The 26946-nt window shown below is 55.4% G+C and overlaps 2 protein-coding genes across 2 annotated transcripts; both read right to left on the reverse strand.

Moving 5' to 3' along the window:
- Positions 1-188: 188 nt before the first annotated feature.
- TBC1D10A (TBC1 domain family member 10A) lies at positions 189-11181 on the reverse strand. Its single transcript, XM_058851175.1, has 9 exons — positions 10904-11181; positions 7647-7746; positions 4412-4519; positions 4159-4265; positions 3529-3643; positions 3250-3315; positions 2054-2243; positions 1647-1801; positions 189-1499 (listed from the first exon to the last, which is right to left on the reverse strand). Exons 1-9 carry the CDS (start codon positions 11101-11103, stop codon positions 1107-1109), a joined length of 1434 nt encoding a protein of 477 aa, XP_058707158.1. The 5' UTR covers positions 11104-11181; the 3' UTR covers positions 189-1106.
- Positions 11182-13958: 2777 nt separating this feature from the next.
- SF3A1 (splicing factor 3a subunit 1) lies at positions 13959-26898 on the reverse strand. The gene is made up of 16 exons (XM_058851168.1): positions 26697-26898; positions 24531-24643; positions 23252-23456; positions 22198-22455; positions 21719-21793; positions 21026-21176; positions 20402-20595; positions 19682-19799; positions 19401-19586; positions 18968-19089; positions 18542-18784; positions 17746-17956; positions 16884-17038; positions 15835-15936; positions 15639-15710; positions 13959-14620 (listed from the first exon to the last, which is right to left on the reverse strand). Exons 1-16 carry the CDS (start codon positions 26760-26762, stop codon positions 14519-14521), a joined length of 2373 nt encoding a protein of 790 aa, XP_058707151.1. The 5' UTR covers positions 26763-26898; the 3' UTR covers positions 13959-14518.
- Between the last annotated feature and the right edge of the window lie 48 nt (positions 26899-26946).

The following is a 26946-nucleotide window of genomic DNA, read 5'->3' on the forward strand; positions in this document are numbered from 1 at the left end:
GGGGAGGTGGGACCCAGGGAAGGGTGCATGCCAGGCTCAGTGACCACTGCAGGGAAGGGTGCTCACCATGGACAGAGAACCATGGGTAGGGTCCAGGTCAGGGTACCCCCCCAGAGCTGGTACTGGTACCTTTGCCTCCTGCCACCCTCAACCCCCCATCCCAGCCCAAGAGAGGTGGGAGCCAGGGCTGCGCCTTTACACACTCGCTTTATTGACCCCTTTGTACAAAACTGCTTTTCCCGCTTTATTTTACAAACCCACCACCCGCCCTTGGGGAGGGCAGGGGGGGCAGAGGGGACCCCACAACCAGGGAGCACCTGGCTGCTGCTCACCCACCCCGTCTCACCTGCGCTGGGGCCTGGGGGGGGCGGCAGTGGTGGGGTGACCCCTGGCAGGGTAAACACTCCCCCTGAGCTGTGGGGAGCTTGGGGATGGAAGGGGATGGGATGGGGGGGCTTTAGCCCCAAAACTCGGCATCAAATCCCGCTGCCTCTAGAGCATCCTGCCTCGGTCCCTGTCCTGCCTTGGAGGAATAATAAATAGGCTCAGTGAGTAGGTAAGTTGGGTACTACATATAGGGCTACAGCTTGATATATCCTCACTAGATAAGAGGGGGGCGAGGGGTCCCCCGGCTCCTCGCGTACCCCCAGTGGCCTGCGCCAGGCCTAAGTGCTCAGGAACCGGGGCTGGGGCTGCCCGGCTGGCGCAGGGTGGGGGCTACGGGAGGGACCCAGGGGGTGATGGGTCCAGGGGCTCTGGGACGGGGAGAAGGGCCTGAGGGGCAGCCCAGCCCCCCCAGTGTGGGGAGGGAGCTCGGGTGGCTCAGCCACCCCCTGCCCGGGCTCCCACCGCTCGTGGTGCCAGCACCCTGCGGGGTGGGCACCCAGCGCAGACCCACGGTGTCCCCTTTGGTCACCACACCTGGCCAAGCTCCACGGATGCCCCGAGAGGGCCACGCTGTTCTCAAGGAGCCGCACGGCCCCCCTGTCCCATCCCTCCAGCTCAGAGCCCCCAGCGCCGGGTGCCAGGGGTCCCCCTCGGTGTCCTTGCGCCCGGGTCCGTGCGCAGCCCCGCTGAGCCCGGCTGCCCGGGGTGTGGGCCGGGCCCTACAAGTACGTGTCCTCGCTCTCCCGGGAGCTCAGGCTCTCCTTGGACTGGTGGTGGGGGGAGACCTGGGGGTGCAGCAGCTCCCGGGTCGTGCCGGGCGCCCCGTTGCCCTCGGCCCCGGGGCCGTTGGCAGGACTGGCCGGGCCCTTTTCCCGGCTCTTCTCCTTGCTCTTGCGGGCCTTGGGCACGGGGGCGGGCCCGGGGGAGACGATGATGGGGGGGACGGGCTCCAGCGCTTTGCGAGGGGCGGGCTCCGCCTCGCTGATGGCCTTGGCGCCGTGCAGGCGCGGGGGGGACTTGCACTGCAGCTCCCCGTGCGTCTCCCGCCACTTCTTCAGCTGGATCAGGTGCTCCCGCTCGATCTGACGCTCCGTCACCGGCAGCTCGATGACCTGTGGGGACACTTGTGCCATCAGCGACAGTGGCATCCCTCCCAGGGCAGAGGCAACGCTAACCAAGCCTTTTGGGGGCTGCTCCACCCACACAGAGACAGCCCAGTGTGGCAGCACTGGGCCCCCAGACCGTCCCCAGCACCTCACCTCCTGCACCAGGAAGGCCTCCTGCATGATTTTGGGGCTGAGGGCCCTCAGCCTCTCCATGGTCTCATACTGGCCCTGGCAGGATTTGAGCTTGTCCGAGGAGCCCAGGGTGTGTTTGAGCAGCACCAGGCCCACCCGGAAGATGATCTTCACTCCTGCAAGAGGAGACGTGAGGCAGTGAGTGCCAGGCAGGACAGGGTGACACTGCCACCATGTCCCTCAAATGCAGTTGGGCAGCAGATCCCAGTCCCACTAACAGGACATGCAAGAGGGTAAATTTGGGATGTACATGCCTCCTAACCCCCAGGAGAACAGCCCATCTGCACACCCCAGGCATGTGGCTGCCCCAAACCTGCCCTGCTGCAGGTCCCATGGCCGTGGGGAGGAGGATGCTGGGGAGCTCCTACCTTCACAGAAGAACATGTCCCAGACGCGCAGGACGGAGCTCCAGGGCAGCGTGCGGGAGAAGGCGCACATGAACCACTCTGTCATGTACAGGATGGGGTCGATCTTCTGCTTGCTCAGGTGCTTGTAGGCCACAGGTGAGACCTTGTGCAGCAGTGAGAAGAGGATCTGTCCGTCCAGCTGGATGGCTTCCTGCAGGGACAGGGACCAGGATCCCAGTGAATACTCCAGCCCTGAGATCAGCCCCCAGTGCCTGGCCCCGGCATGGGCAGCCAATCCTCTACACCTGATAGGAGAGCAGAGCTGTGTCCCATGGATACTCCACTGAGACCCCCATCCCTGAATGTGGAATGCTTCTGGGAACCACAGCACAACAGGGAGACTGTGGGAATACCCAGTACCTCCCCACACCCCTTCTTTACCCATGGTGAGGAGCTGCACAGGTTTTTGGCCTGGAGATACATAAACATGGAATGGTTTGGGTTGGAATGGACCTTAAAACTCACCTCATTCCACTCCATTGCCATATGGCACCTTCCATTATCCCAGGTTGCTCCAAGCCCTGTCTAATTTGGCCTGGAACACTTCCAGGGATAGGGTGGCCACAACTGCTCTGGGCACCTGTGCCAGGGCCTCCCCGCCCTCCCAGGGAACAATTCCTTCCCAGTATCCCATCCAGCCCTGCCCTCTGGCAGTGGGAAGCCATTCCCTGTGTCCTGTCCCTCCATCTCTTGTCCCAAGTCCCTCTCCAGCTCTCCTGGAGCCCCTTTGGGCACTGGAAGGGGCCCTGAGGTCTCTCTGAAGCCTTCTGTTCTCCAGGTGAGCACCCCCAGCTCTCCCAGCCTGGCTCCAGAGCAGAGGGGCTCCAGCCCTTGGAGCAGCTCCATGGTTTCCTCTGGATGGGCTCCAGCAGCTCCACATCCTTCTGATGTTGGGAACCCCAGGGCTAGGGCAGCTCTGCAGGTGGGATCTCACCTGGGCAGGGCACAGGGGCAGAATCCCCCCTCCCCTGCTGCCCATGCAGGACACACAGCCAGGGCATGGCCATTCCTCACCAACCAGCATCCCTGAGTCCTTCTCCCCAGGGCTGTTCTTGATCCCTTCATCCCCTGCCCAGATTGATCCTTGCACCCCAAACCAGGCGCAGCACCTTGCAGGTCCCTGCCACTGCTGAAAGCACCATGAGCCCTTTACTCACCAGTTTCTCGCTGTAGTAGCCAGGGAGGTACTTCTCACAGATCTGCACCAGGCACCAGAACGCTTGCTGCAAGCCAAGGGACAGAGGGTGAGAACCCAGAGGACCTCCCTGTGGACCCCTCCCTGCTCCCAGGGACCACGGGAGAGGGTGGGAAGCAGCAAAGCATCCCTGGGGCACTTTGGGTTGCCCTGAGCCAGGCACCCACTCATCAGCACCCCCCAAAGGGCCCCACACCCTCCAGGAGGTCCCAGCTCTGTCCCCTGAGCCGCGTGCCCGTACCTCGGCCGGCATGTGCATGAGCAGGACGGCGGCGATGGGCGCCTGGGCCTGGCAGTACCCCTCCTCCGGGCGGTACAGCGTGTACGCCTTCAGCACCCGGAACAGGTCCTGCTGCCTGCGGACACACCGGCATGCACACACACGGCACACAGCTCCCCCGTGCATCCCACGCACCAGCCTGGGTCACTGCCCCCCTGGGATCCCCTTTCCACACAAACCCTGGCAAGTGCTGCCCACAGATCCTGCCTGGATCTGGGATTTGAGGTATGGAGACAACCACGTGGCCCAGAGCGAGCCACAGACAGGCAGGGGACCCAGCTGCAGGCACAGGGGCACAGATGCTCCCCAACACATTGGGAGCAGCATTTTCCTGGTGAAACGGAGGCCACGGGCTGCCACCTCCTCCCTCTGCCCTCCTGTCATGGCAATTCCCACCCACTGGGTGTCAGAGCTGGTCTGAGCCATCCTGTTTTCAGTCACTGGATGTCCTGTGACTGTGGGAGTATAGGGAATGTTGGAGGAATGGGGAGGACACTGGGGACAGAAGTGTGGCTCCATGAGCTGGGACAGACAGTGCCCACCCCATCCATGGCTGCTGAGGGCTGGACACACAATAGTAGCTCCACATACCCATGGCCTCCACGTGAGACAAACATCTCATGGAAGGGGAACTGCCGATGGAGATCCCGCTCGATCACATCCAGCCACTTGGGATCTCCTGTGAGGAGGTCCAGTTCCTGGGGAGGGGATGATTGGGGTAAGCAACACCCTTGACTCCCCCCCAAAGATGTCTGAGATCCCAACACACATCCAAGCCCAAGCAGGAGCAGCCCCAGCACTGCCCCCTCCCTGGTGGTGCAGGAGGGTCCCTGGCAGGACTCACATCAAACTTGCCCATGTTCTGCTCCAGTTTGACCTTGCTCCCAGAGAGGTACTGCCAGGCACGGCCCCGCAGCGAGGGCGGGATCCCCTTCTGGCACCGCAGCCGGATCTGCGGGAGAGACAAAGCTGTCACGGGAAAATCACGGAGCACTGGGAAACAAAGAGACTCCTGGGGCAAGGTGGGAGCCAGGCCAGCACCACGGCCACAGGCTGGGTCCCCTGCTGCTTCCCAAACAAGGAGAAGTGCCCCTGAGCCCCTGGGATGCAGAGATGCCAGCTGGAATGGCAGCCAGGGCTGCACCAGCAGCACGGGGGAGCTGCCAGAGGCCCAGCAGAGCCTCTGTGGCTTGCAAACAGCTCCAAACAAGCCTGGCACTGCCTCAAAGCCAGATCCTGCTGGGAGCTGGGAAAGCAAACATTGGAGCCAAGGTGGGGAGCGGGTGGCTCTGTCCACATGGGAAGCACTGAGGACACAGGGGAGGCTCCCCAGCCCCCAGTCCAGCCCCCCACTGCCCCCTGGGGCCAAGGAAAGCAGGGATGTGCACCCTGACGAGTGTCTCAGCCTCTCCATCTGCTCATCCTAGGCAGAAGGACAGGTCTGGTCCTATCTCCACACATGGCCAAATCCTGAGGCCCCTGGGGCCAGCTCCATGCCCACAGTTTCCTGTTCCTTGGCACTGGGCACCAGCCAGGACCAAAGTCCAGGCGAGGCAGTCAGTGCCTACCCTGTGTGGGGAGCTGAGCCAGCTTAGCCCTGGTGCCTGCACCAGCAGGGACCAAAACAGAGCCCCCAACATCCCACTCCAAGTCCTCATCACAGCAGCAGCTCCAAATCACAGAATTGTGACATGGTCTGGGTTGGCAGGGACAATAAAGACCATCTCATTCCATGGCCAGGGACACCTCCCACTATCCCAGGTGGCTCCAAGCCCCAATGTCCAGCCTGGCCTTGGGCACTGCCAGGGATCCAGGGGCAGCCACAGCTGCTCTGGGCACCCTGTGCCAGGGCCTGCCCACCCTGCCAGGGAACAATTCCTGCCCAATATCCCATCCATCCCTGCCCTCTGGCAGTGGGAGCCATTCCCCCTTGTCCTGTCCTTCCATCCCTTGTCCCAAGTCCTTCTCCAGCTCTCCTGGAGCCCCTTTAGGTCCTGGAAGGGGCTCCGAGGTGTCCCTGGAGCCTTCTCCTCTCCAGGTGAACACCCCCAGCTCTCCCAGCCTGACTCCAGAGCAGAGGGGCTCCAGCCCTTGGAGCATCTCCGTGGCCTCCTCTGGACTGGCTCCAGCAGCTCCACATCCTTATGTGTCTTTCTCCTCACAGTCCTCAGCCAGAGCATGCAGCAAGGTGGGCCCCACAAGCCTGGTCACCCCCCACAACCCCCTGCAAAACCCCAGCACAGCCTCCAATCCTCAAGTCCCTGCTTGGGTGACACATACAACCATGGCTCTGAGAGAAGCAGCTAACAGCTCCCAAATTCCCCCTAAGGCCTCTCCTGCTTGCCCAGGGATGTGTTTCCCTGTTTGCTGGAGCAACTGGGGAACAGATGGTTGTTTCCAAGCACAGTACCATCACCTCCCCAGGGGGTTTGTTGCTCCCTCACTGGTTGTTTACATGGGCAGGTCCTTTTGTGCCGGCAGGAAACACAGTGGATGATGCCCAGGGCTGCTGTGGGCAGCTCCAAGGCTGCTGACAGCTCCCATTTCCAGGCAGCTCCCCTTCCTGCTGACTGAGCTGCCAGGAAGGAAACCACCTCACTGGGTTTTGGTTCAGCAGCCCCTTCAGCTGGCCAGGCCAGCACCACCAGGGCTGAGCAGCTCATCCCCTTGGTCCCACATGGGGTCCTGCCATCGACCCCCCAATCCCACTATGATTTTCCAGGGACAGGGAGTGTGTCTGGGCTGAGGGATGCTGAAAGCAAGGTGAGGTGGGAGTGCTGCCCACCCACAGGTGTGCCCTCCTTCCAGCACACGGTGCTGGCACAGCTCAGCACTGTGAAGGATGTGGGGTCAGGCTCCACTGGGATTGGGGCCAGGCAGGGAGCATTTTGGGATGCTGGAGCAGTGCAGGTGTGAGCAAGCCCAGCAGGAGCTGGCCCAGGGATCCCTGGGCTGCCTGCCAACCCTGGTGAGGCAGCCAGAAAAGTACTGGGGTTTTTCAGAGGCTTAGGGAGCTCCCCCAGAGCAGCAGGGACCTGCACCAAGCAGGCTCTTGCCAGACCAAAGATAGTTGACAGCATCCAAGGCCAGGCCTGGCAGCCTTCCCTGAGCAGTCCCAGGGATCCAGGCACAGAGCAACGTTCCAGAGCAGCCTCTCCAAAGCTGCAGGCATGGATTTTTGCTGTAGGACAGACTATACAGCACATCAGCCCCACAGAGACTCCCAGAGGCTCGGTCCAAGCACAAGGGAGCTGCTGTGCCAGGCACAGGGCTGCTGGAGCACTCACCCCATCCCAAAGGGCACCCTGTGGCACATGGCCGGAGAGTGGCGGAAATTGCCCGTGGAACAAAGCGCCCGCCTGCCGTGGCCCAGAAAACTCTCCCAAATCCTTTAAGAGCAGCCAAGAAACAGATGAGGGATTCCGGTGTAGTTCACCAGGCACTGAGTAGGGACAGCACTCCAGGCACACTGAGGGGTGCCAGGAGACTCTACCAGCATGGGGAGGAGGAGGAGGAGAAGGCCCTTTGGCCACTTTCTGGCACTGCTGTCCCATGCCAGCAGCTACACTGCTCCCAGCAGACACACAGCAGCAACCCTGGACTTGCTGCATCCCAATTCCCACCTCATCTGCAGGCTCAGGGGATCAGGGAGCACCAGCAAACCAAGCCATGGAGCCAGCACACCAGGAGTCTCCCAGGGATCCCAGTCCACAGACCAGTGTCACGCGCACCAGGCTCAAACATTTCCTACATGGAGCTTTTTTTGGTCTGCAAGATGCTCAGAACAGAAGTTTCCATGAGCAAACAATTCCCATGGCTGCCTGCAGGCAGCCAAAGAAGCCCTAGGAAAGCTCCAGCCCGGCAGGGAAGAGTTGGAGGCAGAAGTGGGCTGGCTCGGGACCACTCCGTATCCAGTTTCCAAGGGGAATGAACGGCCCATTCAAACCAACAGCATCATCCAAAGGCACACAGACGCCTGTCTGCAGGGAACCAGTGACACCAGGCTGCCCCAAAGGGACACCGCTGTGCCTGGCTGTCCCTTACTGCCACCTCCCACAGGGGACATGGCTGTCACTTACCTTCTTGTGTTTCTTGGCCATCCATTTGTCCCAGTTGTTGAGCATATCCAGCCACTTGGACTCCCGCTGCCGAAGCACCTCCAAGGGCACCTCCTCCAGCCTGTGGGACCGGGAGGAAGAGGCCGGTCAGTGGGTGCCCAGCCCTCCATATGGTGCTGAGCCCCCTGGCTTCCCGAGCAGCCTGGGTGCCCCCCATGCCCAGGTGGCTGCACCCCTCAGGGCGCAGGGCTCAGGACACGCTCGGCAGCGCTGGCGCTTCAGCAGCTGCCGGAAGTGCTCGCCACCCGTGAGTGAAGTCACTGTGCCAGCACAGCAGCTCAAACCTCTCGGGAGCAGCCTGCACTGCACACACCACGCGCCGCAGCATCCCCAGGGACACGCCAGGAAGGTGAGGGATGAGCAAGACCTGATCCCTGTAGCAGGGGCCAGCTGCACACGGAGAGAGCCGGGGCCATAAGCATCGTGTCATCCACACAGCTCCAGCCACACTGCGCTCCCAATGCCTGGCGCTGCTCCAGGCCCGGCGCCGAGCCCGGACCAGGGTCCCTTAGGAGAGAGGGGAGTGTTTTCCAGAAACGCCTCAGCCTAGCCAGGGAATCTGATTTAACCCTGCTGAGGCAGGGAGGAAGCTGCTGCGATGCTGAAGCTGGCACTAAGGCCTCCAACCCCCCATAGCACCGCATCTGTGCAGAGATGGGTGACAGGCAGCTCGGGCAGGCCCAGGCAGGGACATCCAAGGAGAGCAGATGCTCCTTCAAGCCATCAGTGAGTCTGAATGCCTTCCCAGGCTCTGCTCCACACTGTCCTGTGGCCACGCCAATCTCAGGAAAAGTCAGATCCTTCCTGAGGACCCGAGGACAGTGGCCTGGTGCTGAGCATCCTCCAGCACCCAGCCCCACTATAGGACATGCAGGCCCTGCCTCCTCTCTCCACATTCCGAGCGGGAAAGCGAGCAGGACGGCGAGTCCAGGGCCACATCCAGCTGGCAGCGCTGCCCTGCGCCCTGCCCAGCCCTTCCCTGCCGAGTCCCACCCAGCACGGCGGGTCAGATGGGGCGAGCGCGATTGTTCCGAGAGCAAACCCGCTCCCAGAGGATCTGCTTTGCTTGGCTCCCCACCCTCCCCAGCACGGCCAGGCATGGCCGGCAGCTCCCCAGCCCGGCATGGGGATGGAGGCAGCGCTGGCCTCCAGCCGGGGCTCCACGAGGCGTGGGAAGCTCGGGAGCGCGGGACGCTGGATACAGGAGCTGGCTGTGAGCCTGCTGGAACCTCGCCAGCACAGACTGGAAGCTGTTCCCAGCTGATGGCTGCTTGGCAGCGGGCAGGGAGCGAGGACCGGCTGCATTTCATATGGCCCAGGCAGGAGGGTGGGGGCACTCCAGGCAGGGAAGTGACGGGATGCCCTACGCCAGGAATGAGCTCCTCTGCATCCATACTGTGGGTGACATCCCCACAGCTCAGCCTTTTGAGGTGCCCTCAGACCCTCCATGGATGCTGGGATACCCTGCCTGTCCTTCCTCTGCTTCCCCTCCCAGCAGGGCAATCCCAACTCTGCCAGCCACAGCAGCAGGTCATGCATTCCCCTTCATCCGCTCCTGTACAGACAGTGAGCCAATAAAGCCCTGGAGCAGGGCGGGACTGGGCCCCAGCACACGTGTGGGGTTCTGCAGGAGGCTCAGTCCCCAGTGACTGCAGCCACCACACTGTCAGCACCCCTGGGAGCAGCCTCCAGCACCACGACCTTCATCCAGAGTTGCTGCTGCCTGCTGCACAGAGAGGGACACTCACCCCAGGGACAGCCATGGGAATGACAGCCAGGATAGGTGTCCCCTAAATGTGATGTGTGGCCAGGACAGAGTGCAGCACCACGGGAAGGAGAGGTCACACCATTCCCGCAGTGCCGAGGGACAAGGTTTATCACCCGGAGTGATGCACCTTGCCCAGAGCCAACATTCCAACCTCCTTTTCACCCCAGAGACCCACCCACAGTAACACAGTAACACCCACAGACTATGGGGTGTGAACACTGCTCCTCACAGAGAGGGAAACTGAGGCACAGCAGGCACCAGAGCACTCAGGTGGGCAAAACCCAGGGAACCCGCTCAAGGCGATGTCCCAGCAGGAGAGGAGCTGACTGCCACGCGTTGTCCCCACTGTCATCCTGACTTTCTCTGGGCGTTGTTGTGAAAGCAGGGCCAAGAAGGCAAACACCAAACACGCTGCCGAACCAGCTCAACAGCAACAGCACATTCCTGGGTGTCAGCACCGCCCTGGGGCCCAGTGCCTCGGGTTAGCCTCACTTCCTCCAAGGGCTTCCTCCATGGAGCAGGGTAACCACGGTGCCTTTGCCAGCACTACCAACAAGGGATCCTTGGAAGGACACCATGGCCTGGCCTCCCTGGCTTGACAGAGGCCAAAAGTCCACTGGAATCAGCACCTGGAGCTGAGCAGACACTGACCTCGGTGTGCTGACAGCTCCCAGATCCTAAATGGGGTGGACACCACTTCCCAGCCATTCCCCTTCTTCAGAGGGAGATGGGACAGCTGGAACAGCTTTTGGGGCTCTTTACAAAGCCATCATATCAAGGAATAGTCTGGGGTGGAAAGGACCTAAAAGCTCATCCAGGTCTACCCCCTGCCATGGGCAGGGACATCTTCCACTGTCCCAGGCTGCTCCAAGCCCCGTCCAGCCTGGCCTTGGGCACTGCCAGGGATCCAGGAGCAGCCCCAGCTTCTCTGGGCACCCTGTGCCAGGGCCTCCCTACCCTCACAGGGAAGGATTTCTCCCCAGTATCCCATCTAACCCTGTCCTCTGATAGAAGGAAACCGTTCCTCCTTATCCTGTCACTCCAGGTCCTCGTCCAAAGGCAAGAGTCCAGCTCCCCTTGCAGCCCCTCAGGCACTGTGAAAGGGCTCTAAGCTCTGATCGGAGCCTTCTCTTCCCCAGGCTGAAAATCCGCAGGTCTCCCAGCCTCACTCCGTTGTTCACATTCCGGCTGCTGCGGCCTCCGCCACGGGCACGAACGATGCCTGACAGCGGCCCCGCGCCCAGCCCGGGGGCGGCGGGGACAAACCCCCCACGGGGCGGGGAGAGCCGCGGCCGGCCCGGCCCAGCCCCAGGCCCGGCCCTGCGGGGGCCGAGCGGCCGGAGCGGACCGGGCCGGGCCTGGGCCGGCTCCTCTGTTCCTCGGTGCCCCCAGCGTCCACAGCACCCCCTCACGGCCCCGGCCCCGGCCCTCCCTCACGGCCCCCACTCACGTCCCCTCGGCGCCGCGGCTGCCCACGATGAAGCCGAACTTATCGACGCGTCGCTCCTCGGGGCCGCCGCCGTTGATCTCAGAGTCGGAGCCGAGCGAACTAAGCTCATCGCCGCCAGGGTCGGCGAGGCTCTCGCGGGTGCCCGCCAGGCTGCGCCCGCCGGGCGAGCTGGGCCCGCCACCCCCGCGGCTCTTGGCCATGGCGGCGCCTCAGCGGCGGCGCGGCCGCTCCGCCATGCCGGGACACGGCGGCGGCCACGCCCCGCCCTGGCCCCGCCCCCTCCCTGCACCGCCATTGGGCGGGAGCACAGACCCGGCCAATCAGTCGCCAGGATTCAGGTAAGGAGAGTCCACCCCCGCAGCTGATTGGTCAGAAGGACGGGGGGAAGCTGTCCGTCAAACGCCGGCGGGTGTCGGCGAGGGGCGGGGCTCCGTGCACCGGCAGTGGGGCAGGGCTGGGCTGGGAGGTACTGGGACCAGTATGAGACAGAACGGGAGGTACTGGGACCAGTATGAGACAGAACGGGAGGTACTGGGACCAGTATGAGACAGAACGGGAGGTACTGGGACCAGTATGAGACAGAACGGGAGGTACTGGGACCAGTATGAGACAGAACGGGAGGTACTGGGACCAGTATGAGACAGAACGGGAGGCACTGGGACCAGTATGAGACAGAACAGGAGGTACTGGGACCAGTATGAGACAGAACGGGAGGGACTGGGACCAGTATGAGACAGAACGGGAGGGACTGGGACCAGTATGAGACAGAACGGGAGGTACTGGGACCAGTATGAGACACAACGGGAGGTACTGGGACCAGTATGAGACAGAACGGGAGGTACTGGGACCAGTATGAGACAGAACGGGAGGTACTGGGACCAGTATGAGACAGAACGGGTGGTACTGGGACCAGTATGAGACAGAACGGGAGGTACTGGGACCAGTATGAGACAGAACGGGAGGTACTGGGACCAGTATGAGACACAACGGGAGGGACTGGGACCAGTATGAGATTGAACGGGATGGACTGGGACCAGTATGAGACACAACAGGAGGTACTGGGACCAGTATGAGACAGAACGGGAGGTACTGGGACCAGTATGAGACGGAACGGGAGGTACTGGGACCGGTATGAGATAGAAAGGGGCCGTACTAGGTTTTGCATGAGATATAACGAGTTCTGTTGGGAGCAGGATGAGCCATAATGAGCTGTACTGGGAGCAGGAGTGGCCATAACACACTGTACTGGGATCTGTAGGAGACACAACACAGCTGTACTGGGATGAGATACAATAGGGCCAGTGTGAGATAAAATAGGCTATGCTGGGACCAGTATGGGGCATAGCAGAGCTGTAGTGGGACCAGACTGAGCCCCAGTGGGGCTGGGATGGCACTGGCATTCCAGGAAGGCTGGATACTGGGACTGCAGGGGGATTGTGCTGGGAAGCACTGGGGCACACACCAGCATGAGGCAGTGGTAGAATGTGTTTCCCTCTCCAAAGCTGTCCCTGCCCTGCAGATCCCACAGCAAGACCCCCACTGTGTCACCCCAACGTCCCCATCCACAGCACCCCAGACAGGCCAAAGGATCTGTAGGAGACTGGGATGTGCTGGGACCTGTCCCAGATAAAGCCTTCCAGGGGTAGGTCCATCCCACCTCCAGACTCTTCTCCAGAGCCCAGCACTCCATTTCCTCCCTTTTACAGCACAGAACAGGGGTTTATTGGAAGGATCCCTCTCAAAGTGGTACCGTGCCAAAGGAAGAGGGAATGAGGCTCCTTAAAATCAGCAACTCAACCTACTTCCAGATTTTTCTGGCAGCCAGGCCCTGCCAGTCCTTGCCACTGAAGTGGAAGGCTCTGATGGTGCTTGTTTTGCACCAGATCTCCACACACACAGTCTGTTGCAGCATTCGTCCCTCGGATTTAGATGGAAACAGTCTGGCAAGGCTCCATGCAAGTGATTTCCAGGGGGAAGTTCTCTTGCTGGAGTGCCCATAAAGGGGTCTGGCTGAAAATGTTACTGAGGGAAGAGAGGGAACAGCTCCCACGGGGAAGCTCCGTGGGCACCAGGCTCCAAGCACAGGAGGAGGAGGAACACAGGGTGACCTTCAGCACAGCCAGCCCGGCCCCGGATACAAACACAACTTCTCCATTTCAGAGCTCTCCTGGTAGTTTGTTTCTATCCGCTCTGGAAAACCCCACTCACTCACTCACTGCCTGTTTTCTCCAGGATTGTACCTATTGTCTGGTTTTGAAGAGCAAAGGGAAGTGATTATCCTGCCTTCCTGCGGGGCAGGAGCGCCCTGCATCCACCATCCAGCCTCACGCTCCGGATTCCTGCAGCAGGGAGGGGAGCAGGCTGTGACAGGGACATGTGGGGACCTGTCAGAGACAACAGCTGGACACACTGGCCAGGGAACACCTGGGCTGGGCCAGCGCCAGCCACCTTCCCCACAGGCACAGAGCTTCCTCCAGATCCCAGGGGAGCGCACCACAGGCAGGAGGATGCCGGCTCTTCCCTCCTGCTTCATCCCTCTCTCCCCTCCTAAGCATGGAATCAGGTAAACAGGATGTTCCTGCACTGCCTGACCATGACTAAAAATATATGTAATAATAAATCTAGGGCTTTGGGTTACCCAAAAAAACCAGAGGTACCCAGACACCTGCCTCTTCCTGGGCCCCTAACTCCATGGATTAGCTTTGCTGTGTTGTGTTTCTGTCAAACTCTGACTGAAGGCCCAGGAGTCATCTGTTTTCCAGACACAGATGCTCTCCATGACCAAGAGATTCCAGCTGCAGGATATAATTGTAAATCACATTTTCCAATAAAATTCTTGCTAAGTTCAGATTTCCCCCCCACCCCCCCTCACACACAGACATAAGCATTCCTTCAGGAATGACTGAGGAGCACCAGGGAAACTTCAACAAGCCCCTTGTAGCTTTTCCCAGAAAATAAGAGGATTTCCTATTGTAAACTGCTTAATTACAAATCCTGATGTATTTCCCCATCCGAGTGCTCCGAAACCAGGCACATCTCCATTAAAAACCCCAAATCCAAGGAAGAAGTACTGCATGTTTATTAAAACAAATCATGGGCTGTCCAGAGCAGACCCAGACCTCCTTTATCACAGGAACAGCAACACAAGCTCATGCCGAGGGAGGAAAAACCTCCAAGTCAGGGTCAGTACAAGATCAAACTCAGGGAAAGAACAAGAACAAGGGGGTTAATAAGTGTGTGGAGAAGAAGTTTTCAATTAGCAGGAGGTTAAATGAAGCAGTGAGTGCTGAGGGCAGACAGATGATGCTCCTGGCCAACATAAATCCTTCAAAGATGGATCTAAACTAAGCTGGGCATGACCTTGATGTCTTTTCCTGAGGGGATTCAAGGGAGAGCCTGCACTCAAGCAAAGCATTGATCACTACAGACTACTCACTACACTGACACATTCTGGGGCTCCATCAGCTTCTCTCCTATCAGTGAGGGTCAGAGTCTCTCTGTTCAGACTACTGCTGGGGGGCAGTGGATGCAGCCCCAAAAAGGCCAGAATGGAAATAGGATTGGGAGGGTTGGGGTAACAACACGGACACATTACGTCTCAGGTCTCCATGTCTCCTATTTCTTCCTGCCTCCTCTCTCTTTGAGTGCCAGGTGAATCAGAGAGCCACTTGTCATGTTGTAATAAGCCAGGGAGTTGGAATCCTTGATGAAGATGCCCTGAGGGGAGGAGAAAAGGAAAAAAAAAAACAACCCACAAAAGAGCAGTCAGAGCACAAACCTCAGTGTTGCCTTCCCACAGAATCCCACCCAGATCCCAATCCTCCTGGCTGTACACTCGGAGCAGGGAGATGACAGAACTCTGCAGGCTTTGAAGACCCCAAAGAGATTCCAGAGTCCAAGATGGACACTGGAGGTGGGTACAGAATCCTACATTGGGTTGGGTTGGAAGGGACCCTGAAGATCCCCCCATTCCAACCCCCCTCACCATGGGCAGGGACACTTTCCACTAGACCAGCCAATATAGACAATGCGGCTCCTATAACACACAAGGGAAGTTATAAAGGCTCCACTCTCCCCCCAGATTTTTTTTTCCCCTAAAAATAATCAGCTCAGCTCCTGTTCTCATTAAGGGTTAACAGAGTATCTGCCCACAGATGAACTCTGAGGAGCTAAGTGCACAAAGTTCACTGCTTAGGCAGCAGGTTGTGCCTGCCCAGGCACATGCATGACTGGAAATAAGTCATTAAAAAGGAATGGGGCCTTTCTCACAGCTTTAGCTTCTAGAGGAAGAGAGAGAAGAGAGAGTGAGCTCTTCCCTTCTCTGTTTTGGAGAAAGCCTTCCCCGAGCTGCCAGGGATCCAAAGCACACTCGCCCACCTCCCAGAGCACACAGCAGAGCTGTGGGAGCAGGCTGCTGCAGTTAAATGTCAAAAAAAAAAAAAAACTCTAATACAACAAGAGGCTGATTTCAGAGAAAGCCACATCAAGTTTGGAGGACTCATCTGCAGCAGCAACAATGTGAAAATCCACTGATTAATCGCCTACTAAAAGCCTGTCCTGCTGTAACAGAGGGCAGCTCTGTCACAGCTGTGCTGTGCAGGCAGGAATAACATTCCCTTTGCTCTTCCAGTATCTCACCATGCATTAAATTATACATCATCATCTTTCTTTGTAAAAAAGTGGTGTGAGAGAATGCACTGAAGAAACAACCAGCATTTGAAGGGCTTATACCCACCTCGTACTGCAGCTTCTGCTTCCCAGCTGGCATCCCTGTGGCCTCGTGGATCTTAACCTTTATAACAGACACCTGGGGAGGATCAAAGGGCTCCTTCAGTGCTTCTGTCCCAGTCCTGCTCCCCAGCCCCGTGGAGCTGCAGTGTGGAGAGCAGGCTGAGCAGCACAGGAGCAGGGCAGGGGGATGAGCTCCATGCCTGGTCTGAGAGGGGCAGGGTGAACACCAGCACTTGGCCATTCAGCTTCCATTCTGTCTTGTCCTGCATGTTGGGAACCTGGACTTTGACCGTGACTGGGCCCTACGGGAAAACACAGATAAAGTCTCTCAGGGCTATGATTACACAGCACCAGACTAAGTACTTATTTCCATATCTTGTCTCCTCAGTAAACACACTGAAATGTGTTTACAAGTTACCCCACTGCTCCCACAATAAAACATTCAGTTGGATTTCTCCTTTTGTGTGCCATCTATCTAGCAGCACATACACTGACAGTGTCACAGGGTGAAGGTGTGAAGCACTCAACAGGAGACAGCTTCTCTGTGCACATGAAGTCACAGAATCACAGATTGGTTTGGGATGGAAAGGACCTAAAAGTCCATCCTGTCCCACCCCATCACAGGCAGAGGACACCTTCAACCAGCCCAGGGTGCTCCAAGTCCCATCCAACCTGGGCTTAGACACTTCCAAGGACAGGGCAGCCACAGCTGCTCTGGGCATCCTGTGCCAGGGCCTCTCCATCCTCCCAGGGAACACTTCTTTCCCAATATCCCATCTAAATCTCTTTTACTTTAAATATTCCCAGAAAAACCATACAACCATTCCTAAGGATTTAAAACTCCTCCTGTGACTGGCACTCCTCAGGAAGGAACTGAGGCTCACATTTAGCTCACCTTGTTACAGAATACACCACATTACCCTACTATCATGCTGGCACTGATACTCTAATCTCTTTGCAACTCCAGCTTAGCCCTCCTCTCCTTAAAATCTCATTAGCAACTTGAGTTCTTTGCATTATAACCTACCTCTCACTGCCCTTAATTACAGAAGAGCACTATCCCACTCTGTGTAACTCTTCCCAGTAAGAGACAAAGGAATTTGGTTCACTCAGGAATGACAAAAGAAAGGAGATACCTCAGGAAGTCCCTTTCTTGCCAGATATTTTTACCCCTCTGTGCAGGGAATTTGCTTTCCAGTCCCTTTGGAGCTGGAGTGGAGCAGCCCAGGACTCTGACCCACACATGTACCTTGTTCCTGCGCAGAAATTCCTCCTCTGGAATCAGGCTGTCCTCACTCTTCAGTTTCTTGGAGACTGGCTCATCCTCCATGGGTGGTGGGGGGTGAACGGGAGGCATCGGCGCCGGGGACGGGACCGGAGCCACAGGAGGAGCAGGGACAAAGGCTGGAATGGATTGGGGACACACAACACAACTCACAGTCACCCCCTGGGTGCACAGCAAACACCCCCTCACAACAAAAACGCTTTGAGCAGAGCAGCACAGGCTGAAAATAAACGCCACAATACATGGGAGGAAGTTACAACCAACAGCAACATGCAAACTTCAAACATTCACAGAGCTCTTATATTGGGAAGCATTCCAGGAAGAGATAACAAGGCATGAGAGCTTCCTGCAGATCTTGCAAAAAAAGAACATGCTCTCAGTTTGGCAGGCAGCGGTGCCAGCTCCTCCAGTTAGGGAAGAAAAGAAGATGGAAAAAAAGGGAAGAATTGCTTCTTACATCATGCTTTTTAACTTCAAAGCACCTAATGAGGAAAAGGGCCAGCAAACAGCTTTTCCTCCAGCAGCAGCAGCTTCTGTAAGGAGCTGTAACCCCCACTGAGGTGCTGGCAGCTTCTCTTTACCCTGCATTCTTAATTTTCACCCGGGCAGGCTCCTGGGGCCACAGGATTCCCTGCATTTTATGGTGTAGGCAGAGCCTTGAGCCCAAAAGCAGGACTAGATAAAGCATACCAAACACCCCTGAACTCTTAACAACACAACCTAGGGCCTGCAGTTCCAGTTACACACCAGTATTGGGGCACGGGAGCTGAAACCCACTATAAAGGAATTATCGGACAATTCCCCAGGAAAAGCTGAAGTCACTGACCTGTGGGGACTATCATGGGGGGCGGGCGGGGGCTCATGATGGGGGGAGCAGAGGGGGGCATGGGCACCACGTTGATCCGTGGGGTGTGGATTATGGGAGGCATGGGGGTGGCTATGACGGATCCTGGGGGCAGCCGGACCACCGAGGTCATGGGGGGACGAGGCATGACCGGAACTGCAGAAACCACGGCGGCGCGGACGGGAGGAGGCATCTGGGGAGAGAAGGTGAATTTCCTTAGCAAGAATGCCCAGGGCTGGCCACAATCCTCACAGAACCACGGGTTCTGCTGCCCAAAGACTTGCAGGGAGCCTAAGTGGCCCCACCATATGGACAAGCCAAGCTGCTCTGAACAGGCACAGAAGCCTCATTAACAGATTAAAGGGGTCCTCCTTCCCTCCCCACTTCGGGATCAGACCTCCAGGCACTTAGTTCCTTTGCTAAATTGCTGTTTGGGACTCAGAGCAGATCCCTTCTTACCTTGGGCTGCTTTTGTCCAACATCACTCTGCACCTACAAAGGCCCCCAGCCATCCCTTAGCCATATTCTCTGCCTCCAAGATCCCACTGCCCAGCTGATCCCAGTCTTTTTGATATCTCTAAGGTAAAAACTCCACCTAAGTATTATATTCCATTTTTAACAGCAAGTTCAATAGAGTTCTTCTAATATTTCCAAACTACTCTTAAACCACAAACTTCCCAAAAAATCCTCTTCCATGCCAGCACCCTTTCCCTCCATCAGGACCCCTCCTAATTAACTACAGCCCCAGTAATTGGCTTCTGAGAGCCCAAACACTCACGGTGGGTGGACGAGGTACAGACGTGATGGGCTGGGCGCTGGCAGGGGGGTTGGAGGCTGAGGAAGGAGGGGGTGGCTGGGGTATCTCATTGGGTTTGCTGGGCCCAATCTTCTCCTTGCTGTCATCCTCTGGCACCAGTCCCTTGGCCTTGTGGATGGCTTCAATTTGCTCTTGCAGAGTGATATTGGCCTGAGCAGCCTGCTGTGTGCGGGCCATGCTGCCTGAGTGGCCATCCCAGGTCACCTGAGAGAGTAAAACACATCAGATTAACACAACTTGGCCAGACTGCAAAGAAATCCAGAAAGCAGCTGGATAGAAAAAATTCAAGACTCTTGTGTCTCTGAGCATTCACAATGCTACAGGGACCTATCACAAAAAAACACAAACCCCCACCAATCAAACAAAAATTCCCAATTTCTACTCTACCTTTTCCTCTGGTTTCTGGATCTCTTCTTCTCCAATCTTTTTACCAATGGCAGTCTCTTCTACACCAAAGATATCAGTACGACGTTCTGCCAGCTGCTTCAGGCTGCTCTCAATATCCAAACCTGAGGGAAAAAGAGCAATTATTATTTCAAAGAATATAACCAAGCCTCTTACTCATCTATTATTTGATACCTAGTGGCTGATTGATGCTCTTTTTACACAGAATACTCTGAGTTGGAAGGGACCACAAGGACCATCAAAGTACAACTCCTGTCCCCTTTCTGTGTTTTTTTGGAAAGATACTTTCCAAAGCACCAGCTGACAAACATACCCATCTCATTATCACAGAAAGGGCATCACACAGAGCTACATTTCACATGGTCCTGATCAGTGGGGGCAGTGAGGGGCTGTGCAATCAATGCTCAAAGCTGACCTGGGGCATAGACTTCATCATCACTCTGCTTCTCGCGGATGGATCGATCCCGCTGCTCCAGCCACCGTGGATCCAGGAGCCCAATCCTCATGTGCTCCTGCATTTTACTGGCAGGAATCTTTTCTCCAGTGATGGGAGACACCAGGTACTCATCAGGAGCCGGGGCAGGTGGTAATGGTTTTGAGGCTAGGAGAACAAAACCACAGTGTTGGTTCAGTCTAGAAACAAATGGTTTGGGACTTTTCAGGAAGAAACAAAGGTGGTTTTTTCATTTGATTTACCTTTGGGATCGTAATCTTTCCGCACGATGACCTGATCTGGTGTGGGAGGGAGTGGGGGTGGCATCGGGGTTTCTGGAGGAGGAGGAACCTTCTGACCTTCATCTTCATCATCTGACCCCTTATTGAAAAGGAACAAAAATCATAACCAAGTTCCAATGGTCAAATTCCTTTGAGAGAGACATAAAATCCTACACAGTGCTGGAAGAATGGATTATGCAGCTTCAAAGCGAGGGAGCTGTTTTGGACACCTATAGCAGAGTGGTTCCTCTGTACCACAATTCAGGAATTCAGCAGCCCCAGAAGAGGAAGCAAATATTCCTCAGCTTCCACATTACAGCAGCCTTGCATGCAGGGGCTTACAGTTAACCACACTCTTGTTCCCTGTTACCAGAAAAACAGCTTAAAGTGGGCAGAGCCTAAGATGAGTCATCTTTCGGTGCTCCAGACTCTGGGCACAAAAAAGGCTGAAAGACTTAGAACCACAGAAATAGAAAATCCACACCACTGGGTGCCAAAATTACTGGATTTCTCTCTTGGAACTTGCATTGTCATGGAAAACATTAAAAAAAACAACCATGTACCAGCAGTAACATGTTGTTTGGAGATTTCATCAAAGAGAAATTTCATTTCCTCAAGAAACTGAAGAACTATTTACAGTGAAAATGGGGACCATCATAAACCACATGAACCTTAGGGGACAAAATCCTATTGTCCAGTTACCTCATCCATATCTTGCACTTGTGTGTCCTGATCCAGCTGGACTGGAGGCTCATCTGTTTTCTCTTGCTTTTCATCTTCCTCATCTGATTCCACCTCCATCTCCACCTCCTCACTTTCTCCAAACTTCTCGTAACGCTCTTGGATCAGGATTCGAGCTCCCAGCTCTTCTGGAGTGGTGGGAGGAGGGAAATTCCCTACAATGCAGAAAACAGAGCTTCTGTTTCTCTATCCCATTTCATTACTCAACACACACTGACAGAAACACCAATTCTTCAACAAAAAGCAGTGGCAACAAAATCCTTGGCAGCCGGAGGATATGGAAGGGAATGGATGGAGTCTGTACAAACACCAGCATGACAAATGAAGAGACTTAAAAATGGAAGCACTACTAGAAAGTGTGACAAGCTCTGCTGTGGCAAAGTAGACCTGGACTTCCTTCAAGGAGAACATCACTGACTCCAGAAAAAACAACAGCCTTGCAAAATATCACTGTAAGGCTTTTCCCTTCAACTCTGGAGGATAAAGGCTGTAAACCCCAACATCTGCCTAAAAATGGCACTTCAGGACACATTTCCTGCACAAAGGGGGCAGTTTCATACAGGTGACAATATTTAACATCAGTACCTTGTTCGTTGGGCTGGAAGTCAACTGTTTCCACAACCACAAAGTCATGCCAGTCAATCTGGGCATAAGCAACACGCTCCTTTTCCTTCTCCTCCTCTTCCTTCTTTCTCTCTCGCTCCTGGAACTTGGCCCACTCCACTCTGTAATAGACCTGCAGGAGCAGGCAGAGCACAGTGTCACACAAGGAACAGCACAGCCATCTCACTATTGCTTTGCAAATGAAAGGAAGAACAGCTGGAGAAGTGTCAGGCTGCAGAGCAGGGAAAGGTTCTTCCCCCAGAGGTGCTGGCACTGCCCAGGCTCCCCAGGGAATGGGCACGGCCCCGAGGCTGCCAGAGCTCCAGGAGCGTTTGGACAGCGCTGCCAGGGATGGACAGGGTGGGGTTGTTGGGGGGTCTGGGCAGGGACTGGAGCTGCACTGGATGGTGGGATCCTTCCCATTCAGGATATTCCAGGATTCCGCTTTGCAAGCACTTGGAAATGGGGTTGTGCAGTATCTCTGTGCTATCTACCCCCAACACAAACACCAGCTGCAGTTTAAAGCAACTTTGAGCCCCTGTACTTGAGTGACAGCAAGTGACACATCCCTTTTACTCTCTATTTGCTGCCAACAAGCCAAAAACATGCAAAGAGAAAAAAATTCAAAACATAACTGAAAACACTTTAGCATTTTCGCAATTTTTTTCTGGATACCTGATCCAGGACTTCCTTAGGATTTTCAGCCTCCTTCTTGAGCTTGAGAAGTAAGCCCTTTGGTGGGATCAGGATCTGAAACACATTTTGCATGACAGTTGGTGACAATTCATTGTGCCAAAGCCTATTTCAGAGCAATTATTCTCTTTTCACACTGCTAAAAATACCAGCAGACCCCTAGGGCTATATCCCATTTATTCTGCTGCAGCCCTCTCACTACTACTTACTGCTCATCCCTGCACTTCAAAATATTCACTTGTGGCCTTCTAATTATCTTCTGGATTGAAAAAGAAACAAACCTTAACTGAGATTACAATACTGTGTGGTACATTTAGGAGACAGCCCACTGTGTTCAGTACTCTGAAGAGCAGGATTTAAAGGATGAATTCCTGGGGCTGTATTTCCAGCCAGGTTTGTAGGGCTTCATCAGCGCTCCAAACGGATTCCTGCTGTGGAAGGAATCACCCTGCCCGGAGTACCTTTGTGTACTGCTCCACCAGCTTGGTGAAGTAGTTGAACAGGCTGTGCTGGGGGCGAAGGAAATCAAACTGGTAATTCCTCTGCTCCTTCTGCATGAGCTGGGTGAGGAACTGCCTCCCATTGCGGGCCACGAACTGCGCCGTGAGCTTCACCACGTCCAGGTCGAAGGCCGAGATGGACGGAGGGTCCGCGATGAACTCGAACTCGGGCGGGGGCTCCTTGGGAACCACCGTCTCCTGGATCACCTGGGCCTGCACCTGCAGGAGAATGGACACAGCTCAGTGACTTCTTGCAAGGAACACTCACCAAACACTCAAGAGAATCCTTTTTTTTTCCTCCAGCTGCTGTGGGAAAACAATGCCAGTTGCCATCCTGGCAGGTGCAAGGATAACAATCCATCAGGTATAATTCAATACTATTAAAAATGTTGTTTGAACAGCAAACAAATCTGGAAAGTATGAGGACTTTGCTAGAGCCCTCCAGGACCACCAACACCACGGTGTGGCTGCTGGCCATGCCAAGCATGGAAAAGCCCTGGATTCACTCCAAAGCCCTGGATTCACTCCATGTCCTTTTCCCACACCATATATTTAAAGACACAGCTGAACAAGGTGAACACCATTTTGTACCCCATGTTTTAATGGCAGGTTGATCCTTCTTGCAGGAAAAGTTTCTACAAAACAGTGCATGGAACAAGGCCAAGCAGAACTCCAAGGGATTTCCAAGGCTTGCCTCTGCCACATCCAGTCCAAGTGATCCCTTGTGACTTTATCAGTCAATACAGAGCTAAACTTAATTAAAATGGACCAATTAAACTGTATATTGGCAGTTTCAAACAACTTTAAGTTACCAGCACCTGGCAGATGCACATCTGCATCAAAACAAAGCCGCAGACACTCAACTCCAAGCCTGACAGTGCTGGCATTTTGACAAATGTATAACAAACTGCTCCTTCCTGACTTTGGAGCTTCCGTCCTTCTCAATCCCAGGCTACACCACCACCACTCCAAAGTGGCCAAATTCTTCCCCAAAGTGATGCAAAGGAACACTCACTTTCTGTGGGAGCTGCTGCTGGGCACTCTGCTGCTGCTGCATGACCTTGGGGATGGCAGCCGAGGGCTCCTGGGCTTTGCCCTCCTTGAACTCAGTGACCTTGTGCCGGTAGTAGGCATGGTAAGGGTCGTTTGGGTTCAAGAAGTTGAACTTGGGGTTATTTATTTCATTCTGACGAATTCGGGCTTCAAATTCTGGACCATTTCTGGGGAGCAATGAGAAAAATTGTTTAGGTCATCAACTCAAGTGTAAAGGTCTCCTTCAGACTAGGACATGTTGAGGCATCAGCCCCTTGGAAGATCATTTTCTCTCTCACATGGGAGGAGTTTTTTTTCTCAGTAGCTCACACCCAGCTGGACATGCACAAGTTAGAGGCAATTCTCTCCCTAATTTTGTCTTTAATGTGAATATTAAAAATTCACCTCACAAGTGTTCCACAGTCACATCTGACTGCACTCAAAGGTCATTTCCATCACTGACTGAAGTTTACAAGTTACTCACTACATCCATTTTATCTGCTCTATTTACAAGTTTTCAAGATTAATTTCAGTTCCAGAATGATCATATAAGGAAAAAAAAGCAGGTAACCATCAGCCTGTGCAGGGACTGACCAGCCCACAGTGCTGCATTTAGGAGCCCCAAGCCCAGGTAACATCCCCTCCTCCCACCTAAAGCACGAGCCAGTTATTTCAGGGCACTTTGAGAAAATTCCCAGCTGCCACAGGGTGTTCATATTCTCTGGATAGCTCCCAGTCTCATTTCAACATTCCAACTCCTCCAAAAGAGGAGGTCTCTACAATCCCAAGGATAAACACAAGCCCCTTCCTTATGTTCAGAAGGAGCCAACACTCCTTGGCAGCACTTTAGAGATGAGTTACAAAATAAGGGTTTGACTGGAGCAGCATCTAGTAATTCTCTGAAACCAAAAACCACCACATTTAGCCTTAAAACACAACCATGACTCCTGTACAAGGCTTCCTTTGCACCTGGAATTTGGTTTCCCCCTCAGATCAGGATCTGTTACCCAGTTATTGCAGCACCCACTGCACATTTGAACAAGGACTTCATCTATTTATTACCAGTTTCCCTAGCAAAGGGTGTCTCACACCCTTCTCAGCAGAATATTGTTTCTTTGCCAGTCTCACTGGTACAGCCTCAATCCTTAAAATCCCTCATGCAAAACCACAAAATTGGGACCCTGCTTCAGTTTCCAGAGCTGCAATGAACAGCAGAAGCATGAAAATCCCAGGAAAAAAGAGACACCACCAGTGTCACTCACCTGGCTACAAAGCTGGCAGTCTTGTCCACAATATTCCTGACCTCTGGAGGAGGGTAAATAATTCCCACCACAGGCTTGGCTGGTGCTGCTTCCTCTTTAGGCTCCTCTTCTGGCTGTAATAAAGATTGTTCCATTACAAAAGGTGAAGGGGTGTCAGGATTGGGCACTCCAAACACAATTCCAACAGCACACATTTACTCATCTTCCTCCTCAGCCCCTCAATCAACTTGGTTGAACAACCTGGATCATCCATCTCACCAATTCCTTGGTTTCTCAGAGTGAGAGACAACCTTTTTCTGCCCCTCAGGGGTACCTGCTGCAGGGGCAGGGACAGCAGGAAACAGAGAAAGGTGCCTCCATGGGAACCAAATCAATTTTCACTATTTCAGCCTTGACTCCAAGTATGTTTTTAAATGCTGAGCCAAGAGGCTCCACTAACATTTCCAGGAATAATTCAGGATTCCTCACCAGGTGTGGCAGTTCTGAATGTTCCTAGGGGCCTGTGGGACCTGAGTTATTAACTCCACATTAAATAAAACACTGTAGTTGCAACAGAAGCTGTTTTGAAAAGAAAACCTCCAACAGAGTGTTTTTCTCACTGATGTTACAGGAGGATCCAAACTAAAATCCCAGAACCCTCCTTGTGCATGGCTCTGTATTCCAGTAAAACCAGAAGCTGCTTTTGCAGGATACTAAAGATGCTGTTTCCCTTTCCTCACCAAGCAGCTTCCAAGAAAAAGCGTTATAAACCAGGACAGACCTGCTGGAAATGTTTATAATCCTAACAGGGACAGTCAGTGATAACTTAACATCCAGGTAAAGCTCCCAGCTCTGCCAAATCCATGGAGAATCCAAGCCAGAAAATGTTCTCAAGTCAAACTGATCCCTGGAAGTGTCCAGGCCAGGCTGGACAAGGCTTGGGACACCCTGGGATAGCGGAAGGTGTCCCTGCCCTGGCAGGGGGTGGGATGAGATGGGCTTTAAGGACCCTTCAAATGCAAACCATTCCATAAAATACAACCTTAATAAAGTGTGTTAAGAGAAAGGCACCATGAATATTTTTAGTTTTTATTCCCACTCCCTCAGAATATCATCTTGATGAGCTGAAGGATGAGGCAACACTACACTTGAGATATCTTATTTAACAGTGATGCTGAGTTGCCTTGGTAACATCTGTGCATAAAAGTCACCGGGTTTTTGGGGGAGAATCACAATTTTCCAAGGTTCTCAGTGAGATCAGCTCCCTGTCAGCTCCAAGAGTGCTGATGTTGCTCTGTGAGAATCAGGACAGCAGCTCCAGCTCTGTGGGAGCTGGATTCCCATCTCAGGAAAACTGCAAAGGACATGAATATGGCCAAGAGAGAAAGGATCTGGGAGAGTACTGGGATACACAGCACTGCCACGCTCTCTCAGACTTTCAATCCTTCCACACATCATTCCTGGAGCTAGGAGTGGCTCCCACAGCTCCTGGCAACCCCCAATACTCCCTGCAATCACAGCCCTGGGGCACTGCCAGGGAAGGGCTCAGTTCCTGCCCAGCCCCAGCAGGATGCTGCTGTCTCAAAGGAATCCTGGAATGATCTGGGCAGGAAGGCAACCTAAAGCTCATCTCATCCCACCCGTGCCATGGGCAGGGACACTTCCCACTATCCTGGCTCCTGGCCTTGGGCACTGCCAGGGATCCAGGGGCAGCCGCAGCTGCTCTGGGCACCCTGTGCCAGGGAACAATTCCTGCCCAATATCCCATCCAGCCCTGCCCTCTGGCACTGGGAGCCATTCCCTGTGTCCTGTCCCTCCATCCCTTGTCCCCAGTCCCTCTCCAGCTCTCCTGGAGCCCCTTTAGGCCCTGGAAGGGGCTCTGAGGTGTCCCTGGAGCTTCTCCTCTCCAGGTGAGCACTCCCAGCTCTCCCAGCCTGGCTCCAGCCCTTGGAACAGCTCCGTGGCCTCCTCTGGACTGGCTCCAGCAGCTCCAGGTCCCTCCTGTGCAGGGCCCCAGGGCTGGGGCAGCTCTGCAGGTGGGGTCTCACCTGAGTGGGGCAGAGGGGGCAGAAACTGCAGCTCCCCCAAGCCCAGCCCAGCCCGTGAGGGCCACACTCCCAAACCCCGCGGTTCGCGCCATTCCCCGCTCCCCTCCCTCCCTCACAGCTCCCCCTCCCCGGCCCGCACCGGTTTGCTCTCGGCGGGGGGCGCGGGCTGCGCCGGAGGCACAGCCTGCACGGGTCCGGCGGGCATGGCGCTGCCGGGGCCGGGGTGTCCGCGCCGGGCGGGGCCGATGGAGGGGCGGCCGGGGCCGATCGAGGGGCGGGCGAGGCTCGGTCCGGACCGGACGCGGCGCCGGCACCAACTGGGGCGAAATGGCGGCGGCGGGCGCTGTACCGCGCGTGCGCGCCGGAAATGACGCAATGCCTCTGGGGGC

Source organism: Poecile atricapillus, chromosome 16 (assembly GCF_030490865.1).
Source record: "Poecile atricapillus isolate bPoeAtr1 chromosome 16, bPoeAtr1.hap1, whole genome shotgun sequence".
Lineage (NCBI taxonomy): Eukaryota > Metazoa > Chordata > Aves > Passeriformes > Paridae > Poecile > Poecile atricapillus.

Bases quoted from the DNA above. Each gene is read 5' to 3' on its own strand.
- TBC1D10A (XM_058851175.1), bottom strand. From the start codon at position 11,103: ATGGCCAAGAGCCGCGGGGGTGGCGGGCCCAGCTCGCCCGGCGGGCGC. The intron at 7,747-10,903 runs GTGAGTGGGGGC...CCGGTCCCACAG, and splicing joins AGCCGCGGCGCCGAGGGGAC to GCTGGAGGAGGTGCCCTTGG. The intron at 3,644-4,158 runs GTATGTGGAGCT...GTGTGTCCGCAG, and splicing joins GTCTCACGTGGAGGCCATGG to GCAGCAGGACCTGTTCCGGG.
- SF3A1 (XM_058851168.1), bottom strand. From the start codon at position 26,762: ATGCCCGCCGGACCCGTGCAGGCTGTGCCTCCGGCGCAGCCCGCGCCC. The intron at 20,596-21,025 runs GTACTGATGTTA...TCTGCATTGTAG, and splicing joins CTTCCAGCCCAACGAACAAG to GGAATTTCCCTCCTCCCACC. The intron at 19,800-20,401 runs GTAACTGGACAA...CTTTTCAATAAG, and splicing joins AAGTGCAAGATATGGATGAG to GGGTCAGATGATGAAGATGA.